The following is a 16,042-nucleotide window of genomic DNA, read 5'->3' on the forward strand; positions in this document are numbered from 1 at the left end:
TCAATTACCCCAAATCACCGTGCCCTAAAATAGCACAAACACGGCTGTCTATTCTTTATTTCACGCTGCCCCGTAGGCCACGTATTGATTTAAGATAACCTGGGCCTCTACAGTGCACGCCGAAATTTTTATGAAAATTCAATATTTTTTTCCCCTCGATCAGAAAGAGCAGCTGTGCAGCCGAAAACCAAACTTATGATGAAGTGCATATCTCTACAGAATGTTACAGTCACTATACCACCCTAGCATTTAAACGCAAAAATGTGATATATAAGTTATATTGTTATTTTGTTACATCGCAGCGGGCTTGTACTAAATAGTACTCGTGAGAATACCAATTTACATTTTGAAGTCAGATGACAACGTTCAGTAAATTCAGCCTCCACTAGGTGAAGTACATAAATCTGGGTATTGGGCACTGTCTGGGTCGTGTTTATCATTTGGCTTTGTGCAAGCATGCACCTGCTGTTTTGAGCTAGTTCTATATGTGCACGGCAACGGCAACAACGAACTTCAAATTACGGAACAGCCAGAAATATAATTTACGTAGTTTAGGAGCGGTCAATAGTTACGTTTATAGATTAAGCCATTGGCAGTACTATGTGATGAACACTTCTTGTGTTTAATCTTCATCAACATCAAATTTCAACACGCCATTGGACTCCAAGACAGAGGCTAAAATTGGCATGTGAAAAGAATTTTGCATATTTTGCTTCCCTGGTGCAAGTTGGTTGCAACATGATGACTGAACAACCAGCGGAAATGAAGTCCCACCCAGGAAATGCAGAACATGACAAGCGAACCACCTGTGGGTATAAAGACCACACAGGAAATGCCAAACCACACCAAAAACTTAAGCCGAGTGTTAAACTTTCTTGTTGCTGTCACATCCGCACGTACACTGGCCTTTTGTCCATTAAGCTATGTATCAACTAATATAACTTGCATCATCATCAGCCTACTCACGTCCACTGCAGGACGACGGCTTCCCGGCTGACCTCTAACTGCCCCTGTCCTGCGCTGCTTGAGTCCACAGTTTACCCCCGAATTTCCTTATTTCGTCGCTCGAATGGATTACTGGATTCTAGATCCATCTCTTGGTATCCACTCTGTTCCGCTAATTGTCCACTGGTTGTCACTTCGTATCACTATATCATTTTTTCTTAAATTTTATCTTTACTTAGAAGTGTTTCGAATTATCTTGTCCCATTATTTTAAACTCCTCTAAGTAAAGTAATTTAAGAAAAATCATACTGAGTATAGTGTCACTGAAAGCTGCACTAGAGTAAACGAAAAGGTTAGGGCTGGGCATATCATCACATCACTAGCCATGTTCTTATTGGCTTGACAGGCTGGTAAAACTGGGCTTGTATTATCAGTGCTATTTAGGGAATATAGTACTCTTCGCCTGTACAAGTGTGGTGATGCAGGCCTCAAGCTTTACAGAAAGGGCCGAAACTCTGCGAAAGGGATATTCCCCGTGAAAATGGAAAGAGCATTTCTAGCAAGAAATCATAATTTCCGGCTTCATTTCTGAGTTGATTATTAGATTCTAGCTTTAATCGACAGCTTCTAACTAGAAAAATTCTTGGTCTTGCTAGAGACGATTATTTCCAGCTTGCGGGATTTTTTTTTCTTCTAGCTGGACTGACAAATGCTAGCTGGAAGTAAATCTCAATCCAGCTAGAAATAAACTAGAAAATTAATTTCTGGATAGAAATTCTGCTATTTCTTGCTAGAATATTTCTAGCTAGAGGAAATTTCTAGTTCAATAATCCAGCTAGAAAAAATATATATTTTTTCACCTATATATTTTTCCCCTAATAACAATTGTTATTGCGGGAAAAAAATTCAACATTATAAGTTGTGTTCGTCGCAACCTAATACTCATCTCATTTATGAAGTTCATCCAAGAGGAGCTCAGGATTTTGTCCGTGCATCAATTGCGATGTCTTATAAGGCCAAGCGTGCGGTTGCCACTGTTTGTCTTTACATTTCCACCCCGACTTTCAACAATTATGCAATTTACATTCTGAATTTCAGGCGCCGTGAAAATGGAAAGAGCATTTCTAGCAAGAAATCATAATTTTCCGCCTTATTTTCTGAGTAGATTATTAGATTCTATATGGAATCGACAGCTTCTAACTACAAAAATTATTCGTCTAGCTAGAGGCGATTATTTCCAACTTTTGGTTTTTTTTTTCCCTTCTAGCTGGACTGACAAATGCTGGCTGGAAGTAAATCTCAATCCAACGAGAAATAAACTGGAAAATAAATTTCCATCCAGAAATTCTTCTATTTCTAGCTAGACGAAATTTACAGAAAAAAAAACATATATTTTCACCTTGGAGACTACTGACAAATTATTTTTATCAGCAGCTTTTGATTCATCATGAAGCTGTTGGGGGTATTTTAAATTCAAATTTTGAAGGGTTTATATACTGAAGCTGCACGCGGTATATGAGGTGCGCCGTAGTGGAGGACTCCCGAATAATTTTGACCACATGACGATCTCTAGCGTGCTCAGAAACATTGACACACAAGCATTTTTCCTTTCATACATTTTTCTTTTTGCATCAAAGCTGCATCGCTGGGGTCAGCAGCGCAATGCCTTATAGCCACTGGGCCAGCGCAGCGGGTGAAAGTATTTTTAAGCTCCAGCTTGATTAGTGAGACGCATCTCGATATGCTAGTCATTGCCATAGTCTACAGTTTATTGTTTCTCAAAGTGGGTCCCGCGCAACCTACGGATTCCGCAGGCTCCTTCCCCGGGTTCCGTGAGCCACTGATAAGTTTTCCCTGGCTCTACCCTTGTCAAGTCATTTAGATGACACACCGGAGATGCGATCGAAATAAGGAACCTCCATTACACATGCCCGAGTGTCAGTAAGCACGTCTCAGTGCACATGAGAAACGCGCGAGCTGCGCCGTTAATCCCACCAGCAGCTTGAAGCCAGCCAGACTCCGAAAACGGGCCGCGCTGTTAAGCTATTGCACTTGAATCTCGAAAGACTTGTATTATCTCCATGTGCGTTTCTCCTGTTTAAAGGTAGGTGCGCTAGCGTACGCGCTCGCGTAATGTCGACGGCAGGCATTCTCGACACTCGCCTATCTGAAAAATAAGCACAGGAATCGGCTGAAAAGAGCAGCCGACATACGGCTGGTTCTGAGTGTAACTGATCCTCGCATCGGTCTGTTGGTTCAATGAATGAGTTCAGTTGCATGTCAGTGAATACATTTTTTATATATCCTTGCTTTTGAATATTATTCATGTGAATGTAGCTAGGACTGAATGAAAAATGCTTGCATGAAAGCGAGGAGGCGGCGGAGGGGGGGGTCCCGTGGCACTTAATGAAGTTTATCAGGGTTACCTGAGACCAACGTGTTTGAGAACCCCTCGTCTACATCATCCTCAAGAAAGAATATGACGCTTTTGGACATCCTGTTCCCTTACAAGAAGCCTGGCTGCAGCAATTGCCCTTGTTTGTGAGGCCAGCGCACATGGCGGCATGATTGCGACCCTCGGCGTGTATACCTGACCACTAAATCGGCGTCCTTGACAAGGTTCTGCACGGCGTCAGGAGCCTTCATCACATCCACGACCACGGACTCCGTGTTAGGCGACTTCATGGCTAGAGACTCGCCTTCCTTCTGGAATGCCGTACCTGCAGTCGGGCAAAAATATAAATATGGTGTCTGAAGTTCCGGAAATGCTTGTAAAAACTTGAGTTTGTATCATATCATCACCACAATAATCATCATCAATGTTCCAGTAGTATCCTAACCCTCCGCACAAAAGTCACTGTAGGGTCACAGCTGTCGCTAGAAGCACATAAAAATGTATACGCTAAATGCACCGATGTCTGTATACCTCAGTGAAAAAAATGTATACGCTAATTACCGTTAAATCCTGTCGATTAGCTTTTACAACACTGCACCACTTATCAGCAGAGTCACTAAATTTGAACCGGCCTTAAACTACAAGGAACCTAGACCTTCCAATGATAATGCAGATAAAAAAGTTGGGAAGAGAAAATAAGAGAGCAACATGTAGCCTTGGTGCATCTGAACTCGTGTTCAATGCGTTTTCTTCTTGTAGATAGGCCATCTTTGCAGCAGCACACTTCATAAAAAATAATTTGTGTTACACTAACGCAGTTCAACACGTGAATTGGGTTATTGTGTTGATTTTGTCAGACTTAATGCTATCCTATGAAAATTGCTATTTCGCATTATTGCCAAAATTATGCCTCACGTCGTTTCGGCGTTCTCTCGAAGGCTCACGCACCAAAGCTCACACAAGCATATTGTTACACTCTTTAAGAAAGGTGGCAGCGTACCAACAATGACATTCACGGAGTTGTCCCTCGTCAGGTACTCGACGAGAGGTGCGGCCACGTAGCCCGCTCCAAGCACCAACACTTTTTTCATCTTTGCAGCCGTCGCGCTCTGTGCCTTCTTCATAGACCTGCACCAGTGAAGAAACTTTTTTTCTCTCTGATTTTCCCCCTTCCTCTTGGCAGCGGCACAAAGATAAGATAGCTCTTTCAAGATGGCAAGGTCCCTTTAGATAGCCACTTGAGTATAGAAACCTTCTCTGACGGTGGCAGCACGAGAAAACAAGAAGCGACAGGATCAAAATCAGATCCAAATCAGAGAATACACGTTACTGAAACGGCTGTTCCTTGCACTCCGAAATTCTTTAGTCAGCTGGTTTTGGTATTTCTTAAATTTAAAAAACAGGTCTGGGTCAAATTTTGTGACAAAGTAATCGCAAACATTAAATTTTTAGTCTATTTTGTTCAGTAATTCAGAATTTGTCTCGAACTTCCGAATTTCACAATGAGCGTACACTAAACTCTCGATAAACAAAACTTCAAGCGAAGGCAAGAATTAGTTCCATTTAATAACAGTTCCGTTTACGGAGAGATGTGTGAAAGTGCAAATTTATGTGCGTACACATTCCAAATACCATTTAATAGAACTCTAAGCACTAGAAGGTGAATGTAGGTGATATTTCTTAGAAAGCAAGAAAACTACAATAGGTTAAGGCACAGCATTCACAAAGATGATTTGACAACGAAGAGTCACTGTGCACTTCAAAATGCATCAATTACTTTTGTTTGAGTCCCCACAACTGCGTCTTCAAGGAGGCTAGAGGCCTCAAATTCGTGAGTGCTTAAGAGCCACCGAATTGAAAAGACGGTTACGTGGTAATGAAGCGCGAACAGCACCACGATGGAACGAACGAGGCCGCAGAAATGGAGACCTGTAATTTCGGCGTCTTCGATCGAGACCGAACAACTGGAAAAAGAGCTGCGATGTTGCATTCGTCGCGCTAACACAGCTGACCACTAACAAAACAAGGCTTAGGAGGCCAACGAGGCTAAAAAAACATAGAGGAAATAAAAAACAAAAACGGAACGGCCACAACTGTAAAAGCTGATTCTCGTGCCGATGGGTTTCACAAGAAGTTCCATTTCTCGTTCCGTTTACACCGTGACACAGAAATTTTAGTTCCGTTTACCGAGAGTCTTTTTTACATGATCTTAATACAAAACCAACCAACTCACAGGGTACTGTTCTGTTTAAACGGGAATTCCGTTTAAGCGATTTCTGTTTATCGAGATTCTACTGTATATCACTTTGAGTGGAAAACGTGAATTGTGGAGTGAAACTTTTCAATAAAAAGTTCATAAGTCTTGTAGGCCTCTTCACAGAAAATAATATCAGACATGTTTGCTGCAGAGAGAGCCTGATGAAAATGGTGTAGGTTCATTGTGGACTTTATTCTTACCGTACGGAACAACTTGCATTTTTTGATGCCCAGTCAGAAGGCCATAATATTATATCAGACGACGGTCGGTAATGCCAGAACACATCGCACCTGATTTTACCCTTGGGAGAGTTTGAGGGGGTAAGAAATAACTGAATTCGCATTTATGAGATAGTTGTACCCCTGTTCACTGTTCGATAAAGTTATTTTAGGCAGAGCTTTGAAAGAGCGGGATCATTTCTTTTCTTACGGAATCATTACAAAGCCTATCTATGTCAATACCACACAGCTGCATACATATTAAATTTATTACTTCTATAATAATCGAAGAGTCTTTCCATGTACGAAAAAAAAACACATGCAGGTACTACCAGGAAGACGATAGACAATGCAGACTACATGTTTGTCTGATTTCAAAGATGTTATTTTATATTCATCTCATCCCAGATATGGGTAAAACCAGGTACTAGTTAAAATTGGAAATTATTTTTATAGGTATTGACACTCCGATTCCCTTGTATGATGATTTAAGCAGAAGAGGTCATAGCTTGCAATAGTAAAAATATCATATGCATTTCAGAACCACACATCTGACAACATTATTACATCAAAATTCAAATCAACAAGATAAAGAAATGCCACCAGGGAAGAAAATTATTTCTAGGTGATTGCAAATTTCGTTCAAAAAGCTTACATCCCTTTGAGGATGCTTTTTCCAAGATGCTTCCTCAGCCACTCTGATGCTATGCACGCGTTGGCAGAAAATGATGGGATAGATGACACAGCATGTCGAGCCAACCCTGTCGAGGTCTTATTTCTAACAGGTTCCACGAGTAGGGATAGTTCTGTCAAGCACTATGTGAGTTCAGATAGAAAATTAAAGGAGATATGATGTGATAAACACACAAATTGACCATTATTCAACTTGCATTAAGTGATAGTTGAATGCTGATCATAAGAGTTGGAAGTCATCATTGCACGTGAAGTGCTTGCTAGGAGGCATTCTCTGACTTTGCTATAAAGACCTCGCACTGGACACCATGTGATGCAAGTGCTCACCTAAAGTACCACTTTGTGCTGGTAACACTTCAGCCAAGTTAACACTGATTCCCTCAAGCAGAGTACAGCTATTTAAAACTGCATGTGGAGCCCTTGATAAAATACACCACATCAAAATCGGTTAGGCATGCATTCAATGGAGCGCAAAATCCTTTCCGGGTGAAGCAACAGCGCTTGGGTTTCGTGTTCGAGCCTAAATAAGTAAACCTCAAGAGGATGGCTAAAAGAAATGCACTTCGTGCGCAGTTATGTGCAGTCTCTAAATTTTACCGAGTGCACCGATCATCATTACAAGATGGAGGGGCTCAGGTTAATGTCATCGTTTAGACGACAATAAGAGTTTAAAGTTTTCACTTCTCGAGCCTCCCCCTTGCTACGTGGTAAACGCTAACCGCATCGAATGCTGTCGTCCCGCACTGACCTTGACGTGTTCCTCAAGTCTTCGATGTACTCGTAGTTGGGCGTCAGCTTACCGTTGCTAGCGATGACTGCCTGCATAAAAAAAGTGTTCAGGGGATCAACACACCCCCAGCCAGTTTCTGTCCTGATCAGTGTTATAGTCATTCGGGACGTGTTACCCCTTCGACGACTGGGGACATCCGGTGCTGGGACAGCGGTTTCGTGGCGTCAGACGTAATCTGAAAGAAAGGGACACAAGGCCGTTGTTGTTATTATTTGTTGCAGGAAGAAGTAAGAGCTTCTCTATTTTATGAATAAAACATTCGAAACTGTCAAATTGACCAAATGTTAAAATTCCTGTTGCTCTGCATGGGGCTGTTTTCCCATACCAGCAGCTGTATACATTTTCTTTATTTACAAAAGAAACGGTACGAATGATGTAAACAAGTAACGTTACATCCCCCTAAGGCTGATGAGAAGGCTTTAGCACATATAAATCGTATGGTCTGTATTCATGTAGTACACAAGTGTGACCGCAGACTAGTTTCATTATATTGCAAAACAGAAAAATAAGACGTCAGGTAAAAGTACGTGTTGTGAAAGGCTTCCAAAGAAGTAATGTGCGTGCCTTTCAGCAATCACAGTTATGGAGGAAGCATCACTTGAGGTCAATGGCACAGTCACCAATGAAACATCGCATCTACAACTGACACCAAATTTTGATGTTCTCTTTTCGTTGCATTTATTTGTGCCTAATGGCCAGTGGAATCCTAAAACAGCAACGCAAACACTTGAGTGCACGGTAATTAATTACACAGAATGGACTCAAGATCGTCAGCTTCGGTTTCTACCACGCCATGGCCTCACCGTTATGTGCGGACATCACAACGCCGCGAAAGCTCGCGTAGGCATATTTTTGACTGCCTGACCACCAGAGCTGAGTGACTTCATTGCCTGAAGGTGTTCTGGCCTGACTTTGTAACCGCTTTCAATAAAAATCCTGATGGGAATTTTTCGAGGTTATATTATCAGCTCCTTTCCCGCATGTAGAACTTTGTTCTGGCAAGAGCGTTTTTCTGGGGAGCGGTAATGCCCGCAGCTCTGGCTACCTGCACCAGTTTGTGAACACGCCAGTGGCTAGTCGTCACTCACCGGGCCACACATGTGAAGTGACGTCATGAGTTCCTGCCAAATGTCAGAGACACTCCACCATGCCGCTCTGTTTTCCCTACCACGGAGTGATGTCACACTTCTGTCCATTTGCTGCACGCCGCTCCGCAAACTATTTTGTCAGCACGATAAATGAGATCAAATTAAAATATATATTACACTGTCGCAGGTGGTTCATATTTCACCCTGGGTATTGTTGAATGAAGGAAACGAACTGTGTAATAATAATAGCCCCAGAATTGGTGTCAGTACCCCTTTAAAATCTAGTGACTGGCAGAAGAAAGCGTAATTGCAAGTTTCAAGTTTTCATGCAAACACAAAACTGCAGAAAAAAAAGTGTTACAACTGATCAGGTTTTAAAATGAAGAATTGTACAGTGTTTGCACACTAATGCAACTCCATTGCTGCACCCAGTTTTGTCTCGTTCCTTACTCCACATAATTACAAATCACAACTTCGGTCGAGTGAAACGTACTACGGCCCACCAAAGACATACCTTCTGAACTGAAGATGCGTGTAATGCCTAACCTATATTTCTCAGACCAATAAAAGGAGCCAATATTCATGCATGAAATTCATGGCAGAATTCCTTGCCGCCTAAATTGTTCATTCACCATGGTAAAATGTATTAAAGGGGCAAGTTTGGCTGGGGATGGAATACAATCAGAAGTGGTATTTTTCGTACCAGTATGGCATCACCATGTGCTGTTGATATAAGCCAAAACCTCAGTCTTTAGCAACCTTATCTGCGTAATACCACAAATCCAACCTCATTGCGGAAAGCAAGAATATGCACTTGTTGCCATGCTTCTGAAGATTAAGAACATTTACCTAGACTTAAAAAATTCCTTTTAGGCGTTCATTAATTGTTGCATTCATTAATTGTGGGAATGTATTAGGAATTTCATTGATAAACTGTCACACCAATGAGGTAATCTGTTGGTGAATCAATTCTCTCACAGCACATTCAAGTTGGCCCTATGAGAAACTGAAAGTTTGCAAACAAGATGCTCATTCAGCCGGGCCAATTATGGAGGGTGTAAATCGTGCCTCATTCCCTGCCCATTGCTCGAAGTGAAACCCATTGGCAAACTTACAATGTCATCAATGTATGGCACGAGCAGCTTGCCGAGATCAAAGTGAAGCCCATTGGCAAACTTACAATGTCATCAATATATGGCATGAGCAGCTTGCCGAAGTAGTCGGTGGCTTCTAGGGGAAGCTGTGTTGGCATGTTGTCGATGGAGCAGACAAGAACGCCAGGACCCGCAAAGCTGTGGAATACAAATGAGACTGATTGAGTAAGAGGAAAGTCAGAGAACACAGTTGCTGGTAAGGACTGTTAAGTGGGGCATCTGACAGTAATGTTGAAAGAAAATACCCAGGTGGAGGTACTATAATGTACCATAGGTACCTCACAGAAAATGTCCGGATTGATCGCACAACCCCTTTGGCCATCGAAAGTGGGTTACCAGCAACCCTATCTTTCGCTACTGTTTTTTCTAGAATATTTTCACGGTGTGCGCAATGGGCAGTAAGAGAAATGTTGAGAGAGAAAAAAAAAGGATAGACTAGGAACTATAACACGGAATTCAATTCTAAACAGCCACAATACTGAGCTGCCCTTTCTAACCATTATATTCCACTACTGGTAACCACAAATATTAGAAGCACCAGATGCTCGATCGTACAGGCTTGGAACATTCATACACTCGATTCATGCACACCAGCGGCGGGTAGAAAATGTGGCCTTTGCAAAGATTGTTAATAAAAGGCGTGCACTCCTCCAGACAGCCCCTCTATGTACTACTATAAAAGGATGCAAGGAAGTATCTGGCAGCCCTGTCCAGCAGACTGCACTCTTAATGGTGCGCAAGTGACCCGACCAAAACGGCTCTGCCTGCACCATCTAGGGGTGTGCACCTGCACTTAACATCACATCCCCATTTCGGGAACACGAATCCGTTCGATGTTGTGAAGCCACTGGATGCAATTCCAACACTTGAGGCACTGTGAACGTGTCAGTTCACATGTGTGTGAAGTTTTAGGTGAGTGATGAACTGAAAAACCATCTTCGACAAGCTGGAGTGCGCTGATTGGTGAAGTCAGCAAGCGCTTTTATCCTTCCGCGTAAGCACTGGCAGTGCGCCCAATGAGAAAGAGCGAACCTTTGTCCTGGCACAATCAACGGGATTACGTATCTGCACGCACGCTACGTAGTCCAGAACTTCATCAAATCTTATTGAGGTTCCACTGAAGGAAAGCCGAATTCCAGCATTTTCTGGGCTTTGTCGCACTTATGCAAACATGCCATCATGCAGAATGTGCCATAGAGTGCTACAAAGGCAGTCAGTGGCAGAATAGCCGCTCAGGACGAAGAAATTCAAGACTACAATTTTTGTGATGCCTCAAGTGTGGGTGTCGAGAGCAGGTGCATTCTACCAGATGGCACCGTTATGCGATTTGGTCGCACCCTTGCGTATCATGTAGACTTCCGCCGTCTGCCATGCACCTAAGAAGCTCTACAAAAGGGAGTTTAGATTAGCTTTTTAAAGCTATATGCTTACCAACTTTTGCGTTGTAGGCTGAAAAGTAAAGACGAAACATCAAAGCTGCTGATGTGTACTGTTCAATCTTACATTGACAGGCTTAAAATTATTCCGTTTTTTAACATGCATGTTTAACAAGCGCAAGCATGTATGAAGCTTAACATTTTACAGCCCGCGTATCCCAGCCAAAAAAATACAAGTGGAGGTCCATTTGGATCTGCAGAATACATATTTGGTTCTATTGGAGCCACTGGCAGCTGACATCGGCTGCTGGCATCGGGTACCACTCCGCAATCGTAGTTGGCATTAGCTAAATCTGCAGCCGTACCAAGCCCATCCGTTGTAGCGTGGCTGCATGTACAACAAGTGGGTGCGATTTGTGTTGTAATGTCTGAGTGCTTCTTTTGGGACTATGGCTGGCTTCCACTGTGTTCTTTTTCATATGCATCCCAAGGCAACAATACTTCAAGATGAACTAGCAATAGCTGCTGTACCCCTTACAGCCACCGGCGGGCGTGGCGACGCCATTTTTGTTTTCAGGTGGGATCCACCCGTGGTGTTGAGAGTGTACAAATGCAATTTTGTCAAGGTAAGGGCACTATAACCACATAAGTATTCACACTTGTATCCAGTCAAGTATTTGATACAAGTTGTGGCATTATTTGAAGTTGTCAACTTATACGGCGCTACTCGACAAGCATGAGAGTATCGCTGTTCCCTGACGATCGGGCTTGAAAATCTCAGTCACGCTTGGGGAACCAGAGTTGAGCCGAGTGCGATTGAGCTCGATCGCAAATGAAATTGTCCTTTTAGCAGCGCCTGATCTGGATTGAGTTCCGTCAAAACCAACTCAATCGCGACTGAAAGTGCCCTTGTGACAGGGGTGTAAGACACGCCCAATGCCATACTCATTGTATGTCGAGCTGCGGGCAGTCGTTGATCATGTCAGCACTCAAAGCATAGCATTAAGCATACCGTCGGGCAGCTTCGTATCAGCACCGTCCTTTCCCTCTACGGCACAAATATGGGAGACTACAGGAACAGCAAAGTCTAATCCACAGACAGGCTACGTACTGTAGTGCACAGCAAATACATGCTCTGGGTGTGTCCTTGTATTTTAATGAGGGACTGAAAAACCAAGAGTGGCGGTAAGGCGGTCTAGCCTAAAAAGTGCTCGAGCAGTGAGTTCCAGGCACCAGCGCGCACGATCCGATGATTATGATCAATTTTCTTCTTTCCCGCCGCCATCGCTGCATATCTCCTACACCAGAGTGTTCTTTCTCATAAAACAAGTGACTGTACTTAACACCACTTATGAAACCACGAAACTGCCAACCAAACGTGCAACCTAGAGGCACATTGGAGTGCTGGAATTCATGAGAAGATATCGCGTCCAAGAAGGGTTAAGATCAAGAGGGTGTGCACCTCTCGGTGTTCTTGTGCTGGTCAGCGTCGTAGAGGCAGAAGGGTGCATCGATGGTGGTGCACTCGTTCATGAACTCGATGGAGCCGCCCGGGTCGGCGCTGATGTCGCAGATGGCAAGCAGCCGGTGGGGCAGCGCAGGCGCCCCCGCGCTGCTTGGCAGCCATGGGGTGTTGGTGGGCTGCAGGAGCCGCTTGGCGTCCGGAATGGTCAGTAGCTTGGGCGAGTTCACCGCCCAATAGATGCCGTTCACGATCACCGACGCGTACGGGGCGATCTGCAAGGAAGATAAGTGGAATGCAAACAGATATGAAAGCCGAGATCGGATATGCATTTGCATCATAGCTGTAACCGCTGCACAAGACCTCTGCTGCTGACTCGCACACTCCATTCCCGCGAACGTTGTATGTCGTATATGTATGTGTACGGTCACAGACAGACAGACAGACACGCACACACAGCATAGTATTAAACAGTTCGAAGACTTAAAGTATTAAACAGTGTTAAATTATTAAACATTATTAAGCAGTATTAAACAGGGCAAGTTTCCCGTCATTTGTGGCTGGTCGCGCTTCATTAAAAATAAAGGGGTCGATATTGCACGAAGTGAACCTGCATTGCGCACGAGTCTATTCTGTGTAATTTATGCCTTCACTGTTTATTTATTTTACTCATATCGTTTGTTTAATTAAACTTGTTAGTTAATCTTATTGTTTGTCGAAGTATTTCTCTCAGTTTTTAGCCACTTCAAGATAGTACACAGCAAGACATTATTCTGCCATGACAGTTTCATTGCTAACCTCATTTTTCAAGCTGCGCCAACTTTTATAACTGGGCTTCATGCACACGCCTCGCTAATCTTCAGGGTGAGGGCGTATACGCTTACGCCTAAAGCGTGAACCGCATGGAGCGTTTTCTGCTCGCGAAAACGCGCCGCGCTCGCCACAGGCGCGCTGACGCTGCCGCGGAACCACCCGCACGCTGCGCGCGCCGCGGCCGGCGGCGGCAACATGGCGGCGGCTTCGGCAGCGAAGTGGCGTCGGGAGCTCGAGCGAACGCTCCTAAGCTCTCTCTAAAATGCCGCTCAAGGCACGCACGAAGTTGCTTGTGCGGTAAAGGAGCTTATAATGTGGGTGACAACGGTACTATAAAACATCATCCGCGCCGCTAGTGAAAGCGCCCGTTCAATATCTGCTGGGGTGGTAAGCCTAAACATCCCCTGCGGAGCCAGCCGGCTGTTTCGAGTGCTTCGAAACCGCCGCCATGAGGCGCGCGCCTCCCCATTGGCGCAAGTCGCCAGGCTCCTCCCACTGCCGCGCGCGACGCGCGTCAAAATCTGGCCAAGGCAGATGCTGCCGCGGGCGCGGAATCGTCGACGCGGGCGTCGAGAAAACGCACGCGCAACGCCGACGCGCACGAATCGCGTGAAAAAACGCTCCATGCGGTTCGGCCTTAAGACAGGTAGTCCTTTCATGACAACTAACGTGAGTGTTAGCGCTCAAGCGTGGGCAGCGTCGCTTGGTTATGCACAGTAGCGGATGCTATGCTTCCTACGCTCCCGCCTGCAGCGCCACCCACCGACTCTCCTTGGTGCAACATAGTAACGCGTTTTCTTGCTCACTCTGCACTCTTTCACTGTATGACGTTGTCTTAGGGGGCTTCACACTCCAACAGAACACCGTTTCCTAACAACGCACTTTCTTGGCTGCTATCTATACATGCTGGTGCCTTTAAAGGGGCCATGCAGACAAAACACACTTGGTTCATTCTAAAGAGTGCCTCGTTAGAATCATACCGGCACCACTTTTAACGTAAGCTTCGCTCAAATAAGCTATATAATTTGGAAAAAATGGAATGGCCATGCAACTCACTAGCTCATTTCCCGCACTAGAACGTATGACGTCATATGCACAGCCGTGCCATCGGCTCAAGGCCAGAGGAAGCAAGCACAGGTTAGACAGGGCTTATAAGCTTGCAGAACGAGCTATTTTCACTTAATTGTAATCCATATTCATTTTCTAGCAGTAAGAATTGTGAGGTACACAATGGAAGTTGCGAAAGTACACGTAAACATAGGAGTACTAGTGTGTACTGCTGTTGGTACATGCTTCATATAGCTGCGCAGCTGTTCTGTGCTCTGGGGCATAGCCTCCTTTATAAAGGAGGCTATGGACGGAGGCTATGGATGGAGGCTATGGACGGAGGCTGTATAAAGGAGGCTATGGACGGAGCCCTCCTATTGTCCTCCCGGCGACGTCGCAGGCACAGAAAGTATAAAGGTGGCTATGTCTGGGGTTGTCTCACACGATGATTGGCATAAGCGGCATTCAGGACTTACATGACCCTGTTGGTCGAGCACACCCCATGTTTCATGAAGCGATTACTTTTTGCCGTAACAAAAACAAGCGAGGTGCAAATACGGTCAAAAACAAAGTAAAGGCAGACAGAGGTCAGGCGCAGTATGGTTGCATCATCTGGGAGCACTGACGGTAAGCTAGGCACCGCAGTCCGCTGCACAGCATAACGCCGCACTATAGTTCGCTTGTAGACCTGTTCTTGTCACGCCATCGCTGACGGCGTCACAAAACACGATTCTGCGCGAGAATTAAGTTTAATTGAGTAATTTCTCAGTGAATCAAGTATCGTTTGCTGCCGGACAAGCCCTGGGGCGCTATAAAACAAGAAATCTTTCGAAGAAAACAAACATGTATTTCGTCTGCATGGTCCCTTTGAGCACTGGCACATTCATTTTCTGATGGCATGTGCCCTACATACACACGCGATCGGAATCTTCAAAGTGGGGCGTTTATGCACACGCTCACGCGTAATGCAAAACACAGTCTAAGGGCACCCACGATTGGTGGGTAGAGACATGACGTTTTAATATAGCGCGTGCCTATGTAAATCACGGCGCTGGCTCTGGTGCGCATCACAGTTTGCCGCCTTGGAGCGCGCGGCATTGCGCAATATAATGAGAAAGAGAGACTCGGGAAAGAGGCGGCAGCGGTGGGGAGGAGTACAAAGTGATGCTGTAACATGGCTTACTCCCTACGTATATTGCTATGCTTCACTGCGCAACTCACGATGTGGGAAAGCCAGCCTACAAAGGCCAAGCTTGCGCCGATCTCCTGAAAGTCAACTTCGCCTCCAACACAAAAGCGTTGCTATAAAGACATTTTTTTCCAGCTGCATTACGAGCACTATTCTGTCAAAATATGGAGACCCTAGGATGTTTTTTTTTTTAATTCTTTGTAAATTTTTTTACACGCTGAAAATTTTTCGTCTACGCTCCGCCTGTCCCCGGAGACGATTTGCTGGATCCTAGACGTAGACAGCTCGGCTGTAAAAAAAAAATTACACCATCTTCCCGTATGGAACCCCAATGAGGATGCGAAGCATCGTGGCGGTTCCGTATGGTTCCATTGTGTTGCCGTTATGTTGAGTGATCTGGTTTTTACTAGCGCCAGAGGGAATTCCGCGTCAGAGTCCACACCGGTGGCAAAGGCACGCAAGTGCTGTTGAGTCCGATTTCAGGGCGTCGCGCCAATTCTATAGCGTGCCCAAAGTTTAACTAACTATATTGTTCGGACAAATTGCAAATGACTACGCATTTGAACCTGGAGTTTGGTCGATTGCAGCCAATCGCCTTAAGCTTCTGATTCCATG

At 44.6% G+C, this 16,042-nt stretch overlaps 1 protein-coding gene across 1 annotated transcript in view; it reads right to left on the bottom strand.

Moving 5' to 3' along the window:
- The window catches only part of LOC144158865 (alpha-aminoadipic semialdehyde synthase, mitochondrial-like), a 66,003-nt gene that overhangs the window by 15,783 nt on the left and 34,178 nt on the right, over nt 1-16,042 (bottom strand). Inside the window, 6 exon segments of the mRNA XM_077690035.1 lie at nt 3,536-3,665; nt 4,341-4,468; nt 7,257-7,327; nt 7,414-7,473; nt 9,567-9,678; nt 12,379-12,653. Of these exon segments, the coding sequence (XP_077546161.1) occupies nt 3,536-3,665; nt 4,341-4,468; nt 7,257-7,327; nt 7,414-7,473; nt 9,567-9,678; nt 12,379-12,653 (776 nt within the window).

Source organism: Haemaphysalis longicornis, unplaced genomic scaffold (assembly GCF_048455015.1).
Source record: "Haemaphysalis longicornis isolate Haplotype H1 unplaced genomic scaffold, Haemaphysalis longicornis Haplotype H1 scaffold_10, whole genome shotgun sequence".
NCBI classification, from domain to species: domain Eukaryota; kingdom Metazoa; phylum Arthropoda; class Arachnida; order Ixodida; family Ixodidae; genus Haemaphysalis; species Haemaphysalis longicornis.